This window comes from Citrus sinensis, chromosome 9 (assembly GCF_022201045.2).
Source record: "Citrus sinensis cultivar Valencia sweet orange chromosome 9, DVS_A1.0, whole genome shotgun sequence".
NCBI classification, from domain to species: domain Eukaryota; kingdom Viridiplantae; phylum Streptophyta; class Magnoliopsida; order Sapindales; family Rutaceae; genus Citrus; species Citrus sinensis.
This window is the reverse complement of record NC_068564.1, coordinates 28,012,217-28,031,736: the sequence shown is the minus strand read 5'-3', so window position 1 is coordinate 28,031,736 and position 19,520 is coordinate 28,012,217. Positions and strand designations below refer to the sequence as shown.

The following is a 19,520-nucleotide window of genomic DNA, read 5'->3' as shown; positions in this document are numbered from 1 at the left end:
CTTGGCGATTATTTTATATTACTGGTTTTGTTTTCTTTTAATTATTTAATTGAGTTTTTTTTTTCATATTTAACATAGATATTATAATTACGCGTTCGGAGGAGTTGTCATGTATGTGTATGACATGTTTGTTGAGAGTTCGAGAATTCGGCTTGGACAAGCCGAAGCCGCTGTCCGAAGTAAAGTTGAAGCTTAATTTTCCATCGGAGAAAATAAATAAGGCTTCACTAAGTTGTTTTTTAAGGCATTTAATTGATTGTTTAATGTTTAGGAAGTTTCCTTTTTTTTTTTTTGAACTTTTAATATTTACGGAGCCCAGTTTTTTCACCTTTCATAAATAAAAAAAATAGTTCAAAATTTTTATTTAAGAATATATTTTAAGTCAAATAATTTTTTCATTAGGTCTAGACCCTTAAATTATTCTACTTTATAAGATAATTTTGTTTAAAGTTGAGTCATACCAAGAAGTTTCATTAATTGGTTATTTCAAAATATAAAAATATTTCAATCCATAATTTTTAAAGTGTAGTAATGCTAGAAAAAATATTTAATCTGTGTAGTTTGAGTGATTTAAGTTATAAATCTTTAAAATCTTGTAATTTTAATTTTTTTTATTTTCCACGCACTTTAAAATTCCTAACCAAAAAATTACTCTTTAAAATAATCACTTCCTTTATAAATATTTAAAAAATTACTCTTACCTTAAAATAAAAATCTATTAAGAGAATTTTTTCCATCATCAATTTTTTTTAAATATTAACTAGATATATTTAGAAAAAATAAAATTAAATCAATTACGATCACGATGTTTTGGATTTTATGAAGAAAATTTCATAAAACCCATTCCAATGACAACTGATTGATAACACAGTTCGCTTCGCTTGCTATACACGTCCTGGCCCGCACCGTGCAACATGGGGCGAACCACAAAGTTTGAACCGGTCGTTTTGTCGGCTCGAGCGAGCCGGCGACAAAAGTCGTGGGCTCATTCACCAATCCTGATTGGAGGACAGCTAGACCAACCTGGCGATCCCCTACGTGGCTCCCTGCCATTGGACATCCACCCAAAACGCGCAAAATGGTCACGTTGAATGTGGGGGACCCCACCTTTACAAAGGGTGTGGTCATTAACAAACAGACTCTAGTTTTGGGGATTGCTTGTGAGCAGTGATGATGATGCGTTTGGCAACATGAGAAATTTTTTTTGAGCAGTTAATGCATAAGAGATTGTTATAGAAAGTGACTTTGAAAAATAACAAGATGAAAGTTTTATCTTTTTTTTTTTTTTTGAGTTAAGTTAGATTCATTCTAAGGGCTTATTTGATTACGACACCTTTAAATGGATTAGTTGAATGAATATTTTGTTAAGAGAATGTGAATGATATTTGTTATGTTAATAAGAGAAGGTAATTTAATGTATGTCAAATGAGGTAGAAGAGAATGACAACTATTAATATTTAAACATTGATCGTGGTTAAAATAAATGTGGCTCCATACTTGTGTAGAAGTTAAGGTAATTAAAAAAAAAATCAAATCGTGATTACAATACTAGGGTGACGATGATAACAGTAGTTAATTATCTAGTTAACAAGAGATTATCGTGTAATATATATTGTGAAAGTAAGAATTAGAAGAAAGACAATTTTTTCATATAGCTTAACATGATTTTGGTATTTTGAGTTAACAACTTAACGTCTATTTTCAATTTTATTCTAACATAAATCCAATTAAAGCATACCAAATACAAGAGAAAGAAAAGGGTTCGCGAATGAGATTCGCATATTTTTCTTCTATTTTTCATGTCGAATTTCTTTTTCCTAAAAGTAAAATCGTTAATTTAAAAGACAAAGAGGGAAAACCCACGAAATATGACGGATGCTTTAAAAATAAACTTACTAAAGGAAAACACCAAATGATCAAAATCAGCCACTGGTTAGGATCATGATTCTCTCCTGATCTGTTCATATTCTGAACAAATAAGTCAATTGTTAATTGGTAGTTAATAAATAAAAAAATAAAAGAAATTGAATTTTCACCCTACACTACTACTTAAAGACACATGTCAAAAAATTTTGAAAGATTCGAAAGGGATCAGATCGGGAAAGAATCATTTTCCCACTAGTTATTCCCATTCCCACCATACAAATGAATGAAGTGACCCTTCAAGAAAATACCACATTAGATTTTACCAGAACCAGAACTGTAGCACTGAAAATGAGAATGACATTAGCAATTATAGTGGCAGAGGGACAGAGGCCATGGGCCGTGCATCTTTTGGGAAAACTTGCATGCAAAGTGACTGATCCCTCGATTTTAAAACTGTAATCCTAAGTTTCCAATCTTTTATCATAATGATTTATTTATTCTTGGGTAAAGTTGACAAAAGTCTAAAGTTGTGTGAAGCATCGATGCTCACCAGTAACTACATAATTTTCATTTTCAAAAGTTGTAAAGGTAACCTTTAATCCATATGCAAGTTTTCACACACACACACACACACACACACACACAGTTGGTTAGCATACATTGTATTTAATTAGAGTTACTTTTTTAAAACTTTTTCCTCACTTTGTCAAAGAAATGTTTGTGAGTATCTTGTACAATCTCTTATAATACTAGTACGAGTAATGATATAATCACAAATTCTCGTATAAATTTATTTCGTACAAACTGATGTGACGTTAATTCATTAGTTGAATTAAATATCTCTTAGTCCACATGATTTATTTATATTATTTTATATTTTTATTCAACCAATGAATTAATACTACATCAGTTTGTATAATATAAATTTGTATAAAAATTTATGATTATATTATCACTCTACTGGTACATGAGATTTAAAAGTTCAAACTTCTCTCGTATGAGCGAAAATGTAATCAATAAGTTATTATATAGAATACTAACTATTTATTAAATTTAAAAACCAAATAGAAAGGCTATAGTAGGAAATCCACTAAATTAAGGGAAATCCTTATTTTTTTATTTTTTCGATTAAAGAAAAATCCCTCAAATTGATAATATCATCATTCATGTCGACAGTAATATTCAAGAAAAACATGAAAAATAAATTAGAGAACTTTGTCTAATGAAACAAATTTGTTATATTAATTATCTTATCTAATTAAAAAAAAAACTTAGAAATTAACACTAATGCATTACAGCCATTTTCTGCATTTGTTTTTTGCTTGTACTTGTTCTCGGTATTTTGTTCTGCTGGTTTATGAATAACAACTGGCGATGAAGATGATAATATAACGACTCTTTCTAAATCTAAAAAAATTAAAGCTAACGCTGCAAGTGGCTAATTATTTTATCACCATAATTATCTTTAATGACATCAGCTAAATCAATCTTTGAGTCATTTTTAAATGATTATGTTCCAATCCGTACAAAATGGTATGAATGTTGGCTAATGCGACTAAACAAATTAACAAATCAAAATTCTCGTAAATAACTTCATATCCCTAAGTCTAAAAGCCAATTAATGTGAATAAAATTTATCCTTCTTAAATCAAGAATCACAATGAAATCCATTTCATCACGATCAATTTTAAAAATTTATAATTTTGATTTCAAATAAGATAATAAAATATAATTTTGATTCACTGAATCCAAGCTTCAAAATATTGTTAGATCTTACACTATGTATGTACTTGTACATATTTTAGTTTAATACAGCCAACATGAAACGTCCCAACATCCATAGTTTCTTTTGTACTATTTTAATGTTATTTACGTTTACCTAATCAAGCCTAATAAATTAAAAAAATAACAATAATAATCAAGATAAAAATAATGCGACAAGCCAAAAAGCCAAGGTCAAACTGTGAGACAAAACTGGAGTCGCTGCCATCGTATTACTCAAAAGATATAAACAATTGAATTAATTGATTTTGATTTTCCGCTCATAATTAATATTGTAAAGATTGTCGGGCATAGGAAGGTTCTTAATTTAGCAATAAATGATACGATCACATGGGAGTATTTATCAAATATGAAACGGTTGTGATGGACGGCTATGATTTGTCCATGCCAGCACGAATCTAACTTTTAATGGGTGCTTCATGCTTGAGCGCACGATTGGAGGTGGAGTCAGAGAATTAATAGTGATGGGGAAGCACTAAATGGAAGAAGAAGAAACAAGAAGCCAGGAATGGGAATTGTTCAAGGAAAATGACTCTTGGGTATGTCTGTTTGCCGATGATGCATGATCGCTATATATGTTCTTTTATTCAGACATTTAATTTACAAGCATTTTTGTGTCGTCCGGTGGTGATAATGTCTACTGTCTAGATTGATACTTGACAGCCACAAAAGAAAACTAAAAGTAGCAAAAGATCTTTCAATTAAATAAATAGTCCTCAACGTTTTCAAACTTTCTATATTTAGTGAATACATATCGTATATGTGCATGATACCTATAAGCGGATGCACGTGAGAATCAATAACATGCAACTGTTGGCAATATTGCATGTCTTTAGGAGTTGAAAACAGTGTCAATTCAGTTCTGAAAGTATTCATAGTAGTATTGGTCATGTGGTAGGTGATCTCTCTCTCTGCATAGTTTTAAATTTTAAAGCAGTATATGCTGTCATGCATTATGCACATATGTGATACTTATTACTCTCACCCATAATCTGCCCCACTCAAGTAGTCGGCCTACTAGGCCTTCTTTTGTAACCATCACAATATACAGTGATATACACTTAATTCATAAGATTCATATACAGAAACGATAAAAGCTAGCATAGTGTCACGGAATGAGAGTTTTGTGCAACAAACTCGTGCGGCACTTAGGCGACTTTTAGCACACAAGTCGCTAAGTAAATTTTTTCGAACTTCTCAATTAGCCAAGTAAAAATGCTTTGCAGAAAATACTAGAGAGAAGAGAGCAATGTAGCCAAAATATATTTTATTACACAGTAAAAAATATATTATAAGAGAGCTTTACAAGAGAGCTAGAGAGCTTGTGTGTATGCTTGAGTGTTTGTGTGTGTGGTGTGGTTGTTGGGCAAATGAGGGGGCTCACCCCTATTTATAGGCTTGAGCGCAAGGTTGTTGAATGTTTCATGCAACTTGTATATATATCTCTAGGGACCTAAATGCTCAATTCTAGAATAGTATAGGATATTTACAATTGTAGAAAACTCTAGAATTCGGGGCGGGCTTGGATGGTTACTAAGCGCACCACGATTTGCTTGTTATATTGGCGGCCCATTTTTAAGCGCACTCGAACTTTTGAGTACACTTCACTTCGAGACGAACTTTTACTAAGCGTACCTGTGCGCCCGAAATTATCATCTGTTGGTGGTAATTTTGAGCGGTCCGTGACAATAAGCTCCTGCTACACAGTTTTAGGGAGATACAAAAGCATCAATTTGCACACTAACCTCGCTAATTCGGCAATTCCCTTGTGGGTATTTTTGATGGTTTAAAATGTTCCTTCCCCGTTCCGTCTAATATCAAGGAATGGCAGCGTATTTTCGTTTTGTTCTTTCTTGTATAAAAAATTGGGCCATGCAAAGGCCTTGGCATGAACTAGAAATCATTTTTCCAAAAGGGAGACATGCTTTTTAGACCCCTTGAAAATCTTTTATAAAACCTTATTTTTTGTAATCCGTTAATTCAATTACTAGGAAGAAATTATATGGACACTTATAAATTTAACTAAATTAAAATCTTTTAACTTGCAAATTATGAACTCTCCCATCTTTAAATCTTAATTTATGGTATAACTAAAATTTTTTAATTTGAGACAATAAGGTAATAAATTATTAATTTTATTATTTTTTTAAAAAAATACGGTAAAAATTTAATTAACTCTATTGTAATATTTATCGTTCTTCATAATTTTAACAATGATAAGTCCTGTAAATATAATAAATGGAGTTTAAGAGTTTTAAAAAAGTGGTAGGCCTCAACCCTTTCCAAAAGTGAACCTGCATGCCAAAACGCACTCACAATCATTTGTAATCACTGTAAAATGGGGGACCTTATTGTTATTACACTTTTCTTTCCCAAATTTTCCTCTTTTTCTTCGTCTTCTTGAAACGGATGCTGACTGCTGAGCAACGGATCCTGGCCTCTACGCTGGATTAATCCGAAATAACACAAGTCCCCATGCTGACACTGGCCTTTAAAAACACGTGGCCGTCACGAATGGAACACGTTACACGTGTCAGTCCCACCTGGACACACTCAAGTTCACCGTGTTTCGCGGGCAGTGTTAACTCTCTCTTGCACCGCTTTCGCTTGGGAACTTTCTTCACAGAACAAATATATCCACACAAAAAATAGATTCAGGGATTACTAGGAATCTTCTGTTTTCCAATATATGTATATAAAATAAATTTATATGGGTTGATTTAGGAAGAGTGAAAAGTTGGCGAACACTTGGACATAAGAGATGATGGAGATAAGTGAGTTTGCAAAAAACATAACACAGGAACACACACAAGTCGTGCCAATCTCTTTGTTTGTGGCAATTCTTTGCCTTTGTTTAATTGTTGGACACTTGCTTGAAGAGAACCGCTGGGTTAATGAATCCATCACTGCCATCTTGATAGTAAGCTGCTGTCTTTTCCTGTGTTCTATTTGATTTATTTATTCACTGCTAATGCTTTTCATTGTTGCATGTGGCTGTGGCTATGACATTTTAATACAATAGTTAAACTGCAAGAATTATTAAGATTGTGGGAAATGATTTTTTTTCCGGATTAAAATGTTTGGGTCACACCAGGTGAGGATGGGATCGATTTTCCATTAGTAGGTGCTTTTCCAGTAAAACCATTTGTCGTGCTTTCTGATAATGCAAATGAGAATTTGAATATCGTTGTTTGTGGGAAATAATGTTGTGCCTGATTAACGTTCTTTTATCTTCACCAACTAGTTCACATTGTTGAATTGCATGAAATTTTAGAGCTTCTTGTTCCATCTATTACCCTATTAAGCATGTAACTTGATCAGTCTTATTGAGTTTCTGATGAGGATAATGAGCACATAGATGTCAGTTGTGTTGCTTTAGAGGAAGATTCATTGTCGAAAAAAATCATAATCGCATTGCTTTAATGGCCTGAAGAGTATGTAAGTTCTCATCAGGGATATTAATTGTATAAGGTTGCATAATCCTATGATCTTTCTGTATTAACTTTTTCTCATCAGGGATGTGTGTCTGGAATAATAATTTTATCTATAACCAAGTGGAAAAGTTCTCACATTCTAAGGTTTGATGAAGAACTGTTCTTCATATATCTTCTTCCTCCCATTATATTCAATGCTGGGTAAGTTCTGCTATTTATATTCCTTACATTCCTGAATTAGCTTGGATTGTTTCACAAATACTCTTGTTAACAGTATATTGCACTCAATTACTTCAGGTTTCAGGTGAAGAAGAAACAGTTCTTTCACAACTTTCTAACCATCATGATGTTTGGTGTGATTGGAGTCTTTATTTCGGTGTCAATCATCACTGTAGGTAATAATGGAAAATTATCTGTAACTTTTAGTCATTTTGTCATTTATTTTGCATAATTCTTCTGAATTCCCCCATTTTATTGTTCACCTAGGCAGCTGGTGGCTCTTTCCAAAGTTAGGATTTATGGGTCTGAGTATACAAGATTATCTCGGTAAGATCTCTCTGTAGGTCATTTATAAAATTATCCATGAAATTCACTTTCTCTGCATTCATATCTCATCTAGTACAAGACTTTTAGTTGCACCTGAAATTATTGTTCTGTTTGTTTCAGCTTTAGGGACAATCTTTTCTTCCACAGATACAGTTTGTACACTGCAGGTTGGTTATCTGTATAATTATCATCTTACATTTATGTTTACCTGCTGCTTTAATAAACTGACGTTGTAAAATGTCACACATTCTTGTAGATTCTCAATCAAGATGAAACTCCTTTGCTTTACAGCTTAGTCTTCGGGGAAGGAGTCGTGAACGACGCAACATCAGTGGTTCTCTTTAATGCAGTTCAAAAAATTGATGTCAGAGAACTTAACGGCAAGGCAGCTCTTAGAATATTTAGAGATTTCTTGTACTTATTCTCAACAAGCACTATACTGGGAGTTACTGTGAGTAGAGATGACTGGCTACAAATATGAAAGGGCTTTTTAAGTGATTACTTGACCTAATAATCTGCTCTCATCCTCCAGCTGGCTCAAACACTTCTGTGTATTTCATGCAGGCTGGTCTTTTGACAGCATTGGTACTTAAAACCTTATACTTTGGAAAGTAAGTTCTTTTACCTGCCATACTACCATTTCTGAAAATGATCCCCTGAAGCTTTTCTCTGATAAATATAACTGAAAGTGCCCGAGTTCAATATGCTTTATAAATTCTAAAGACACCCTTTTAGAAATCTGACTCACTGTCTGCTTACAGACATTCAAGTGTTCGTGAAATTGCTTTGATGGTTTTAATGGCATATCTGTCTTACATATTGGCTGAGGTAATGTATGCAGAAGTCCTTTTATTTAAGGTGCCAGCAAATTTAAAATATTAATATTGTTAATTTTCAGATGCTTACTCAAGAGAAGCTATTCATTTTATCTACACTTTATAATTGAATCACTCCTCTTTGTCATAAGTACAGCTTCCATACATCAAGCTATGTTGGTATTCATGCATTATATAGGTTTTTGTTTTGGTTCAATCATTTATTGAAATTTCATTTTGCAGCTGTTAGAGCTAAGTGGAATTCTCACCGTTTTCTTTTGTGGGATTTTCATGTCACACTATGCATGGCACAATATGACCGACAGTTCGAGAATTACAACCAGGCATGAATATCGAGTCAGAATCTTTAATTTATGTTCCACTTGAACTTTGCTAGTTATATAACTGATCACTTCCCACTCTTCGTCAACAGGCATACATTTGCCATGATGTCGTTTATAGCAGAAACTTTCATATTTCTCTATGTGGGAATGGATGCTTTTGACATTGAGAAATGGAGGATGAGTAAGTTGAGGTACTATTTCCTTAATGTTGAATTGGATTCAATTATCTTCAGGAACCTATTGTGCATAATGCTAACACCTTGGATTATCTAGTGCCTGCCTATGGTTTGAATTCCCAATGGGAAAAAGAAAATATAAACCATATAAACCAAAAATCTGCTTCCAAAGTTAAGTTCTTTCTATGACTGGAAAGCAGAGCCTCCCCCTGCCTAGTTTTGTATGTTAAAAAGGATTCTGATAGCCCATTTTGGAACCATGTTTGTTTTTGCCCTAGACTATTTTCTTCTAATACGTTAATATCACTTTTAAACTTTTTTTTTTTTTTGGGCGTTGCAGTTTTGTCACCTCTTTGGGTGTCTATAGTGCCTTAATCTTGATGATATTGCTTGGACGTGCTGCATTTGTGTTTCCTCTCTCCCTTTTGTCCAATTACATGAACAGCCATAGGTCACCATCAATCTCGTTCAACCACCAGGTTTGCTTTTGAAATGGTATTATGCACTAACAAAAATTGAGGATTCAATCTGTTTAGGTCACAAGCTTCTGAACTTGCTTTTATCCAGGTAGTTATCTGGTGGGCTGGGCTCATGAGAGGGGCAGTTTCTATTGCATTGGCTTTCAAACAGGTGTGTTTCTGTTCATTAAGAATGGTTGTTGCAATATCATTTAGTTGTAAGATTGGTGGAATGTGGTTTGCTGAATCAATTATCACTTGGCTTGTGAAGTTCACATACTCTGGAGTTACAAGCGATCCAGATAGTGCTACCATGATTACAGCCACCATAATTATTGTCCTCTTCACTACATTGGTATGTAAATGTTCTTCATTTCGAAATTGGTGAAGACACTTGTAACTTTGAGAATGGAAAAAAAAGACATTTTCTATAATTTTTTTTTTCTTACATGCCTTATGCAGTTGCAGCTCTGTGATATTGTTATGCCATTTTTACCTTAATTTTATAGCATATCCATTGGCATTTCAACCGAATATTCTCTGTCTGTCTGCATTTAGGATTAATTGATAATGGCATAACTGTACAGGTGTTTGGATTTTTGACAAGGCCGCTTGTCAAATATCTGCTCCCTCATCCTCAGCATGCAACTAACAACAGCTGTCGGGAGCCAAAGTCCCCTAATGAGGACATGAACCTGCCTTTGCTCTCGTTTGATGAATCTACCACTACCAACCTTCTTCGTGCAAAGGATAGCTTGTCGATGCTATTAGATCGTCCTGTGTATACAATACACTCCTTCTGGAGGAGGTTTGATGATACCTACATGAGGCCCGTATTTGGGGGGCCTGATAGCAATCAGTCACAATGTTAGGTTATCTTTCCGCTTCATAGCAATGATGCCATCAAAACATCCCTTAATCAATTTACGGCTAAAGTTGAGATTGGGGTTAACTTATTAGTGCATCAACCTCTTCAGTAAGGAAAAATGAAGATGCAGCTTTTCTCAACTAGGTGATGAGAATAATACAGTTTTGGAGCACAAGAGTTGCTTTGAGACAGCAGCACATCGGATACGCGAATCAAGTTTTGTATGTGCCTACAATTAATGTAAAAAGATCTTATGCTTTTAGTATTCACTGAAGATGGTTCTTATCAGTTGAGTATATCAGATGTTTTTTATACTAAACTTCAACTAGACAGATTGTAAACCAAAGTAGTTTTGAAATGCAGGTTTTTTTCCTCCTAATTTTAAATTAGCTGATTTAATTTCTCCTGTTTGCAGTGCAATGCTCCTTTAGTAGCTGTATGATGCATCTTCTGAGTGTAGGATGCTATAATATGAAGACAATTAAACAAAGCAATCAATCTCATCGATGATTACAAATACAAATGTTCTCAGTATGCCATAATAATATCATTCTTCTTAAAAGCTCCAGTGGAAGCTGGATCAAATATGTCTAGATAGCCAAACCTTTGAGGGCTTGAATATTTGACGTAAAGCTGACCTCTCAAGCCACTGTAATCAATAAGAGCAAAGGATTAGAAGCCGTAGCCTTCCTTGCAAATAAAACTAGAACGTTAACTACCCCTGCATTGAGGTGGTGTTTCAAGGCCACATTTCTTTGGCAAAGCCAAGGCATACTTTGGGTTTATCCCAAATGCAGGGAGGAGATTCTTGTAGCTGCAAAGACATGACAACTTGGCACCGCTAACCACAGCGCAGCATTGCTCGGTTGGTTGTGTAGGTGACTTGCCGCTGACGGCAGGCAAACAAAGATTCATTTTGCTTGACTCGATATTGCATATGGATATGGCCATTGCTCCTCCATTCACCGAAGAAGCAATGAACAAGAATGCCACAACCCTTTGAACCAAAACTCTGCTAGCCGGTTTGCCCATTTTGGTTTTCCACATTCTGTCATTTGGACCTCACTTTATAAGATGTTCCGGGGAGAGTTGCAGTTTGCTTCTTGGCAGCTTGTCTTTAGGTGTGTCATGTGAAAATGGGGTTACTCCCTTGAGTTGATAAGGGTTTCCCTACTTCCTGGTGATGATTTGGTAACCTACACTGTAAAGGAGAAATTGTGCATGCCTTTCTTTTAAGACAATGATTAAAGAAATAAGACAATGATTAAAGAAAGCAGATGATAGTATATAAAATCAGATGCCTGCTAGTGCTATTTCTTGGTCAGTCACCGTGGCGCCAAAAAATTGTAGCTGAACTCATCTAATTCTTTTCGAGAGGAAATCAAGGCTTCGTTTGTAGAGCTACATGGAGATTTCTCAATATACAAATCATTCTCTAATGTCATCAAATGGGCAACTCTTTCCAATCAACTTCATTGTCCACATGGCGCCCATTGTTGTTATCCTCGGACCAACGTTAAGTTACTAAAAAGCCCAAAACCTGCACGTAAGATGTGAGTATTTTGGGCCAAAAAATTTATAATGTAGTGCAAGCCACATGGATTGAACCGAAATTTGTCGTTTGGCCGGTGGCTGCTTCCCGGCTTTAGGAGATAAATGATGTGAACAGATGAATTACAAAAAGGGGCTACAAATCTTGGAATTAGAATGAAATATTCAAAAGTAATGATGATTCTTGGCTTGATTGCATGAAAATGCGACATTCTTTTCGAATAACCTTGATCTCGAATTAAAGAATTGGGATTGGCCGAAAAGTTTGTAATAATGAAATGTGAATTCATTTTATAATGGATTGAAACTGGGCCGCGATCGGGATCACGCATCACTATCGTTTGTGGGCACTGTTTTTTAGCCGGTCGTTATTAAGGGCCCTACTATACATCTCTCAATGCTAATTGAAAACTTATATAGATTCACTCGGTTTAGTTTTATTTTATTAATCAACAAGAATTTATTGTTCTTTTTATTGATTTCTTCTTGTGGTAGTTTATTTTTCTTAATAAATCTCTTCTACTTAATACCTCTTAAATTCTAAAATAATTTTTTCAATTGCACAACCACAATTATTAATGTAATTAACAAATTATTATGAATATAACAACATAAATTTTTCATCCCAAAGTTTTTGTAATCTTCTAGTAAATTTTTATTGCATATTATTTTCTTTTTATAACTATCAATAAATAATAAGGACTCAGCGTAGAATCTAAAATCCAACAAACCCAATCACCATCTAAAGAAAATCCCAACAACTATTAAATTAATCGCCTCATTAATCTCAATTAATCAATCATTAACTAGTAAATTAACCAATGAATTTCCCATAAACCCCGTCTCCAATTTACCATTTATTTATTTTTTTCAATTCGCTATTGATTTATATACATAACTTTACGATGAAACAAAAGTAGTTGCACAAGATCCCAAACTCCCAAATTACGTGTACAAAGAAATCAACCTAGCTGTCGAGGAGAAGAAGCGAGTACACTCTTAATTTATACACGCGAAAACACAAAACCCATTCACAAGTGAGTTCATGAGCCTGTTTACTCCTCGCTGTCTCTTGTATGGTAATAAAAAATCAACAACCTCTACCTCTATCTTCCACTTTGCTCCTTCACGAAGAAAAATCGATCCTGTGTACTGTATGTTTCTTGCTTCATACGTCTTGAAGAAGGGTCAAATCTTTGAAAGAAACTGGACGTGAAAATCTTGTATTTTAAACTGGTATGTTTTTTTTCTTCTTCTGGGTTCTCTTTGGTTTCAAGTTTTCTTTGATGGTTTTGTTTAATATTTTGATACAGAAGATTAAAGAGCTTGTATTTTACAATACAAGAGTTTTGTTTTTATTTGTTTTTGTGGGTGTTGAAGTTTGTTTCTTGTGTTATTTATAGCTGTTGGTTTGATCTTTCGTTTAGTAATTTGATTGAGTTTTGTGTTTTCATTGGTGGTTTACTTATTTGATAGCATTCTGTTTTATTAAAATACTTTAAGAGGACTAGTTTCTTTTTCATTTCGTTTCTGGGTTCTTCTTGGTTTTATATTTATTTTTTAATTTGATCGATGTTTTCTGATTTTTTTTTCTTTTGTGGTAAATTAGCAAGAAAGGATTAGTTGGTTATATATTTAATTTTTGTGGTTTATATTTACTATGAGTCTTATTGGGTTCTTTGTCTCATTGTATTTGTCTGATTTTTTGCATTTGGTTTAGTGTTATTGTTAATGCAAGCTAAGCCACATAAACTGGTGGCCTCAGAGTGGTTTTTTTTCCTTCTTTGTTCTTCTTTATAAGAAATAAAATTTGTTGTGGGATCTGAATTTGGGTTGCTGATAGTGTGGTATTGGTTTCTGGAATTTGAATTTGAAGATTCTTGTTGGACTCTTGACAATTCAGTGTCATTCGGACAAGAAGATTAGGGTAATTTTGGTGGTCTCCGTGTTGAATTCACGGAGATGTCAAGCTATGTTGGAGTTCTTGTTTCTGATCAATGGCTTCAAAGCCAGTTCACACAAGTTGAGCTTCGCAGCCTTAAATCCAAAGTAAGTTCGCCTCAAATTAGATTTAGTGCAATAGTGTGATGATTTTCTTTTTCTTAACAGTAGTATGATGTGTATCTTATTTCTGGTTTTTTTAGTTTGTTTCAATAAAGAATCAAAATGGCAAAGTTACAGTGGCAGACTTGCCACCTGTGATGGCAAAATTGAAGGCTTTTAGTACAATGTTCACCGAGGAAGATATCAAGGGGATCTTGGCTGAGTCGTATGCTGGCGCTGGTGATGAGATTGATTTTGAAGCCTTTCTCAGGGTAAGCTACATGTGCTCTTGCGTATCACTGTGTCTTTCTTCTTTTTCTAAAGTAGATGGATGAAATTAATGCAAAGAAGTGAAAATTGGAATAGTATGCACCAGTTTTAACTATCATGGAGCTAGGAACATTGGAAGTAACAGTTTGATTAATTTCATTGAAATGTGAGCTTTCAGTCTTTAACATAGACTGGAACTAGAGTGACGGTGATGTGGATAACATGTTTATAAACCATATGAAATGGACAGGCATATATAAATTTGCAAGGTCGAGCTACCACAAAACCGGGAAGTGCAAAGAACTCTTCATCATTTCTTAAGGCTTCCACAACCACCCTTCTTCATACAATCAGTGAATCAGAGAAAGCATCTTATGTTGCTCACATAAACAGCTATCTTGGGGATGATCCTTTCCTGAAGCAGTTTCTTCCTTTAGACCCAACTACAAATGATTTGTTTGATCTTGCGAAAGATGGAGTTCTTCTATGGTATTTAAGCAGGATCTGCCTAATTACTCCCTACTTTGCTATGCCAGCTGACGCTGGTAACTCTTGATGGTGGTGTTGAATTTAGCTTGTTGTTTGCTGCAGTAAGCTGATCAACATTGCTGTGCCGGGAACAATAGATGAAAGAGCTATCAACACAAAACGGGTAATCAACCCATGGGAGAGGAATGAGAACCACACTCTTTGCCTAAACTCTGCAAAGGCCATTGGCTGTACTGTGGTTAACATTGGTACACAAGATCTGGTTGAAGGAAGGGTGAGTTTAGGCTATCAATATTTTAATACGTTTACATACCTATGTTTTGTTAGTCTGAAGGTTTTTTGTTTTGTTTCTTCTTCATGCAGCCTCATCTGATTCTAGGGTTGATTTCCCAAATCATAAAGGTGGGCATCTGAACTTTATCACTAATGTTGACTCACATATGGTTGTGTAACCTTTGATGCCAGTTCTATGTTCCAAGAATAGGGTACTGTTTCCAATAGGTCCCTTAGACATCAATATTTTGTTTATGAGGGCCAAGAATTTTGACTTTTACTTACTTCCTAACTGTTTTTACCTTTAGATCCAACTATTAGCAGATCTCAATCTTAAAAAGACACCCCAGCTTGTCGAATTGGTGGAAGACAACAGCGTAAGTCACTTTTTAATTACCCTATTAATTTTTTTCCCCTATGACAACATATTCTTTCAGATGATGTTTGTACTGATGGAGGTTTGTAAGTTTCTTATTATGCATTTTCAATCTCGCAGGATGTTGAGGAGCTCATGGGATTAGCTCCTGAGAAGGTCTTACTAAAATGGATGAATTACCATCTGAAAAAGGCAGGATATGAGAAGCCTGTCACAAATTTTTCTTCCGACTTGAAGGTAGCGTATAAGTTTTTAAATTTTCATGCTTTGGACATTTGTATACTAATTCTCCATCCTTTATTTGACTTTATGTTTCCTTCTCTTAGGGTTAACAAAATGGAGGTCAAGATTATAACTTTTTTAAGCGAAGTACTTCCTTTCTTTTAATGGTTGGCTCAGATATTTGTATCTCCATTGTGGGGGTTCAGTGCTCTAACTCTTGGTTCAACTACTCCATGCAATTCATAACTCACATTGCAAGTAGGAAGTTGAAATTAGGTCACATGTCTGGAAAACTTTATGTAATTTGTTCTTGAATTCTCATACTTAATGCAAAGCAAGAAGAAAACTGGAGGCAGAACATTTAAAGTGAAATACTTTTGGTCTGCTGAAGTGGGGGCTATTTCTGCTTCAGCTTCTTATCTTTATTTATTTTTATTTTTTTAATCTCTAACAAGAGTGAAGCTTTTCTGCTACAACTAGAGTAGTGATTCTGATTGTGTCACATACCTTAGTAAGATTTGCATGTGTGATGTTTTTATTGATGTCTTTGTTCATGCACTTGCAGGATGGTAAGGCATATACATACCTGCTTAATGTTCTTGCACCAGAACACTGTAATCCAGCTACATTGGATATGAAGGATCCCACTGAAAGGGCTAAATTGGTACTTGATCATGCGGAAAGAATGGACTGCAAACGATATTTGAGCCCAAAAGATATAGTTGAGGGATCAGCAAATTTGAACCTTGCATTCGTGGCGCAAGTATTTCATCAAAGGTTGGATTGGAAAACACTAATATTTCCTATGAAGCTTTCATATTCAGTCATTATCTGCAATTTCCGCTCAAGTCTCCTTTCCATATCTGTTTTTATTTGGTTGGAAACCTTTGGAGAATATTTTATTTATTTTGGCCAAGGCCCATTCTTCAGATGTTATTAGAATAGACTGAACGTTTTGGCTGTATCTTTGATAATGAATTTCATGAATTAATGAATGAATTAGGCTAAGGTCTAGATCAGTTGTGAGGAGTGGTTTCCATAGGACTTAGTCCTGGGTTTGAGCCTTATTAGCATGCGTGCATTAATGAAAATTATTTGATGTATCCTAGAAGGCAAGTTGTATTTTTTAGTTTTTATTTTTATTTTTATTTTGTACCCATGCAGATTCTTGAAGCACTTTAGTTTTCCAGGTCACACATTTTTGCTTCTCATAAGCAACTATCAAATTTTTGTAAATGTATTTTCTTGATAAAAAATTGATGGAAAGTTATCATCCTTAGATTTTTGTTCAGTTTTCTATACAGATTTACTCTGCCTATTGTACAATCCCTTTTGCACAATTTTCTTTTCTCTTCAATTTAATGGGGACTTTGGGGCTTTTTGTGAGTATATATGCTTATATTGTTACTTCAGAGTGGTTGATCACACCCAGTCTGTTTGCTCTATTGTCTATATGTTTGTCGTTTTCTTAATTTCGTGGTTAATAGGGAAGTATATCTGTACGTTGCAGGAGTGGCCTTACTACAGACAGCAAAAAGATTTCCTTTGCCGAGATGATCACAGATGATGTGCAAACATCCAGAGAAGAGAGATGTTTTCGACTATGGATTAACAGTCTTGGAATTGCTACTTACTGCAATAATGTGTTTGAGGATGTCAGGAATGGGTGAGTGTTTCTCTTCGTTGGGACGGCATTCTCTGAGTACTGTATAAAGCAACCCCTATTGATTGAATTTTGCAAACCTTATAATTTCCAACCAAGTGCCAGACTTTTGACTTCATTCTGATGGTTCCAAATCACATGAATATTTTATTTTACTGGGGGTGGAGTGGTACGATGCATGACTTTTCCGTCTATAATTGATTTGTGAATTGTGTTCTCCAGTGTATCTTGCCACCTTAATAACTGATAGATAATCGTTGATGGCGGAGCTTATATAGTTTATTCATTTAAGTATTCTGACTGTTGAAATCATGATTCACAAGCGTCAGTTATGCATGCAGATGGTTACTTCTAGAAGTGCTGGACAAAGTTTCTCCTGGATCGGTTGATTGGAAGCAGGCATCCAAGCCACCGATTAAGATGCCATTTAGAAAAGTGGAGAACTGTAATCAAGTTATAAAGATTGGAAAGCAATTGAAATTTTCCCTAGTGAATGTAGCTGGAAATGATTTTGTTCAAGGAAATAAGAAGCTCATACTTGGTAATTTTCATTTTTCCCTCGCTCTTTCCACATGTGCTGACAGATAATACCTTTGTCCTGTAACTGTGAGTTCAAATCCCTATCACTGAGAGAGCTTCTTGTCCAAAATAGGAAATTTGATTTTCTTTGTTTCAGCTTTCCTGTGGCAGTTGATGAGGTTTAATATGCTTCAACTCCTGAAGAACTTGAGATCACGCTCCCAAGGGAAGGAGATTACTGATGTGGGTATCCTTAAGTGGGCAAACGACAAAGTCAAGAGTACGGGCAGAACTTCTCAAATGGAGAGCTTCAAGGTTAAACATAGTTAGATGTTTTCCTTTATTATCAAGAATCTTATTTTACGCCACGATTTACTTGTGTATACTGAATTTCTTCAGGATAAGAGCCTATCAAATGGATTATTCTTCCTTGAGCTTCTAAGCTCTGTGGAGCCAAGGGTGGTAAATTGGAATCTTGTCACCAAGGGTGAAAGCGGTATGATATTTTGCTGCAATTACTTTTCGATTGAATGAAAACTTTATTAATTATTTTTTGTTAGATGGAGGTACATATGAACTTGGTTGCTCTTTTATCTCATTTCTAGGAAGATCCTATAAAATATAAATTTATAATCTCACTTTTTTTCATCGTTGATTTGATTGACATGGTAGATGAGGAAAAGAGGTTAAATGCTACATACATAATTAGTGTGGCTAGGAAGCTTGGCTGTTCCATTTTCTTGTTGCCAGAGGACATTATGGAGGTATGGATGCTACTGTATTTGGATTTAGCATTCGGATTTCTACAGACAGCGGTGATTCAATTTGATGACCATTCGTTTCGTGATAATTTGGCAGGTAAATCAGAAGATGATCCTCACTCTAACTGCTAGCATAATGTACTGGAGCCTGCAGCAACAGGTAGAAGAGGCTGAGTCATCGCCCTTGCCCTCGCCAACTAACGGCCACAGTACAACTTCCCCCGATGCATCTCCGGTGCCTTCCCCAGCTAATGGACGTAGTACCACAACTCGTGATGCATCCCCAATACCCTCCCCGGCTAACGGGTATAGAACCACAACTCCTGATGCATCCTTGGCTCCCTCCCCGGCTAACGGGTACAGTTCCACTACTCCTGATGCATCCCCGGCGCCATCTGTAAGTGGTGAAGATGAAATCTCATCTCTCAGTGGTGATGTTTCAAACCTGACCATCGATGATGCTGCCTCGGATACTACGATGTCTTCACAAGTTGAGAATGCGGATACACCGGTTGTATAATGAACCATCTGAATTGCAAAAGCTTCCACCGTGTGATCAGACCCGAGAAGAAGTGAACATATTCACAGTTAGGTAGAAATCTTACATTTTGCAGAGTTTGTGTACTTATGAAAAAATAGAGAAATGCTGCAAACTTTTTGCTTCTCGAAGATTTCCCTTACGTGCATAGGTAGACTGTATGTTATATGCTTTTTTTTTTAAACAATAAGACGATCAATAATGTTGAATAATGTAATTAGCAAATCAAAGAGTTGATTCTGTATGCGGAGAAGACAGATCTTCATGTCTCGTTTTTCTTGATATTTCGACACACATTACTACAATTTTGTGGATTAATTTGCAGAGGTGCATGTATCTTTCTTTTGGAATGCCCCATTGTAACAACAAAATTACGCTTATAAGTATTTTTCGTGCCTTGCCAAGGAAGTTAAAAATCAACTGTGTTATCATTCAGGATATAATGATCATTTATTTGTGTTTTTATCTAATAAAATGTAAGAATTAAGATGTGATATTATATATTTGTTTTTAAAATGTACATTAC

The 19,520-nt window shown here is 34.9% G+C and overlaps 2 protein-coding genes across 6 annotated transcripts; both read left to right on the top strand.

The window, feature by feature from the left end:
- Nucleotides 1–6,030: 6,030 nt before the first annotated feature.
- On the top strand, nucleotides 6,031–10,690 carry LOC102628229 (sodium/hydrogen exchanger 4). Of its 3 annotated transcripts, XM_006474904.3 has the most exons (14): nucleotides 6,031–6,568; nucleotides 7,165–7,283; nucleotides 7,380–7,477; nucleotides 7,569–7,628; nucleotides 7,749–7,795; nucleotides 7,885–8,079; nucleotides 8,193–8,239; nucleotides 8,390–8,456; nucleotides 8,687–8,787; nucleotides 8,877–8,978; nucleotides 9,304–9,442; nucleotides 9,531–9,593; nucleotides 9,693–9,776; nucleotides 10,009–10,690. In XM_006474904.3, the coding sequence occupies exons 1-14, from the start codon at nucleotides 6,410–6,412 to the stop codon at nucleotides 10,291–10,293; spliced, it is 1,566 nt and encodes a 521-aa protein (XP_006474967.1). In that variant the 5' UTR covers nucleotides 6,031–6,409; the 3' UTR covers nucleotides 10,294–10,690. The 3 variants fall into 3 exon arrangements, with proteins under 3 accessions (XP_006474967.1, XP_052290377.1, XP_052290378.1); XM_052434417.1 differs by lacking the exon at nucleotides 6,031–6,568 and having other exon boundaries at nucleotides 7,239–7,283; nucleotides 7,573–7,628; XM_052434418.1 differs by lacking the exons at nucleotides 6,031–6,568; nucleotides 7,165–7,283 and having other exon boundaries at nucleotides 7,432–7,473; nucleotides 7,573–7,628.
- A 2,195-nt stretch (nucleotides 10,691–12,885) lies between these two features.
- On the top strand, nucleotides 12,886–19,247 carry LOC102629000 (fimbrin-1). 3 transcript variants are annotated; one of them, XM_006474908.4, is made up of 15 exons: nucleotides 12,886–13,076; nucleotides 13,744–13,889; nucleotides 13,985–14,155; nucleotides 14,404–14,642; nucleotides 14,745–14,916; nucleotides 15,006–15,044; nucleotides 15,224–15,292; nucleotides 15,412–15,528; nucleotides 16,079–16,290; nucleotides 17,024–17,179; nucleotides 17,518–17,717; nucleotides 17,853–18,010; nucleotides 18,095–18,191; nucleotides 18,368–18,459; nucleotides 18,554–19,247. In XM_006474908.4, the coding sequence occupies exons 2-15, from the start codon at nucleotides 13,803–13,805 to the stop codon at nucleotides 18,974–18,976; spliced, it is 2,232 nt and encodes a 743-aa protein (XP_006474971.1). In that variant the 5' UTR covers nucleotides 12,886–13,076; nucleotides 13,744–13,802; the 3' UTR covers nucleotides 18,977–19,247. The 3 variants fall into 3 exon arrangements, with proteins under 3 accessions (XP_006474971.1, XP_006474970.1, XP_052289699.1); XM_006474907.4 differs by having other exon boundaries at nucleotides 13,717–13,889; XM_052433739.1 differs by having other exon boundaries at nucleotides 13,684–13,889.
- Nucleotides 19,248–19,520: the final 273 nt, after the last annotated feature.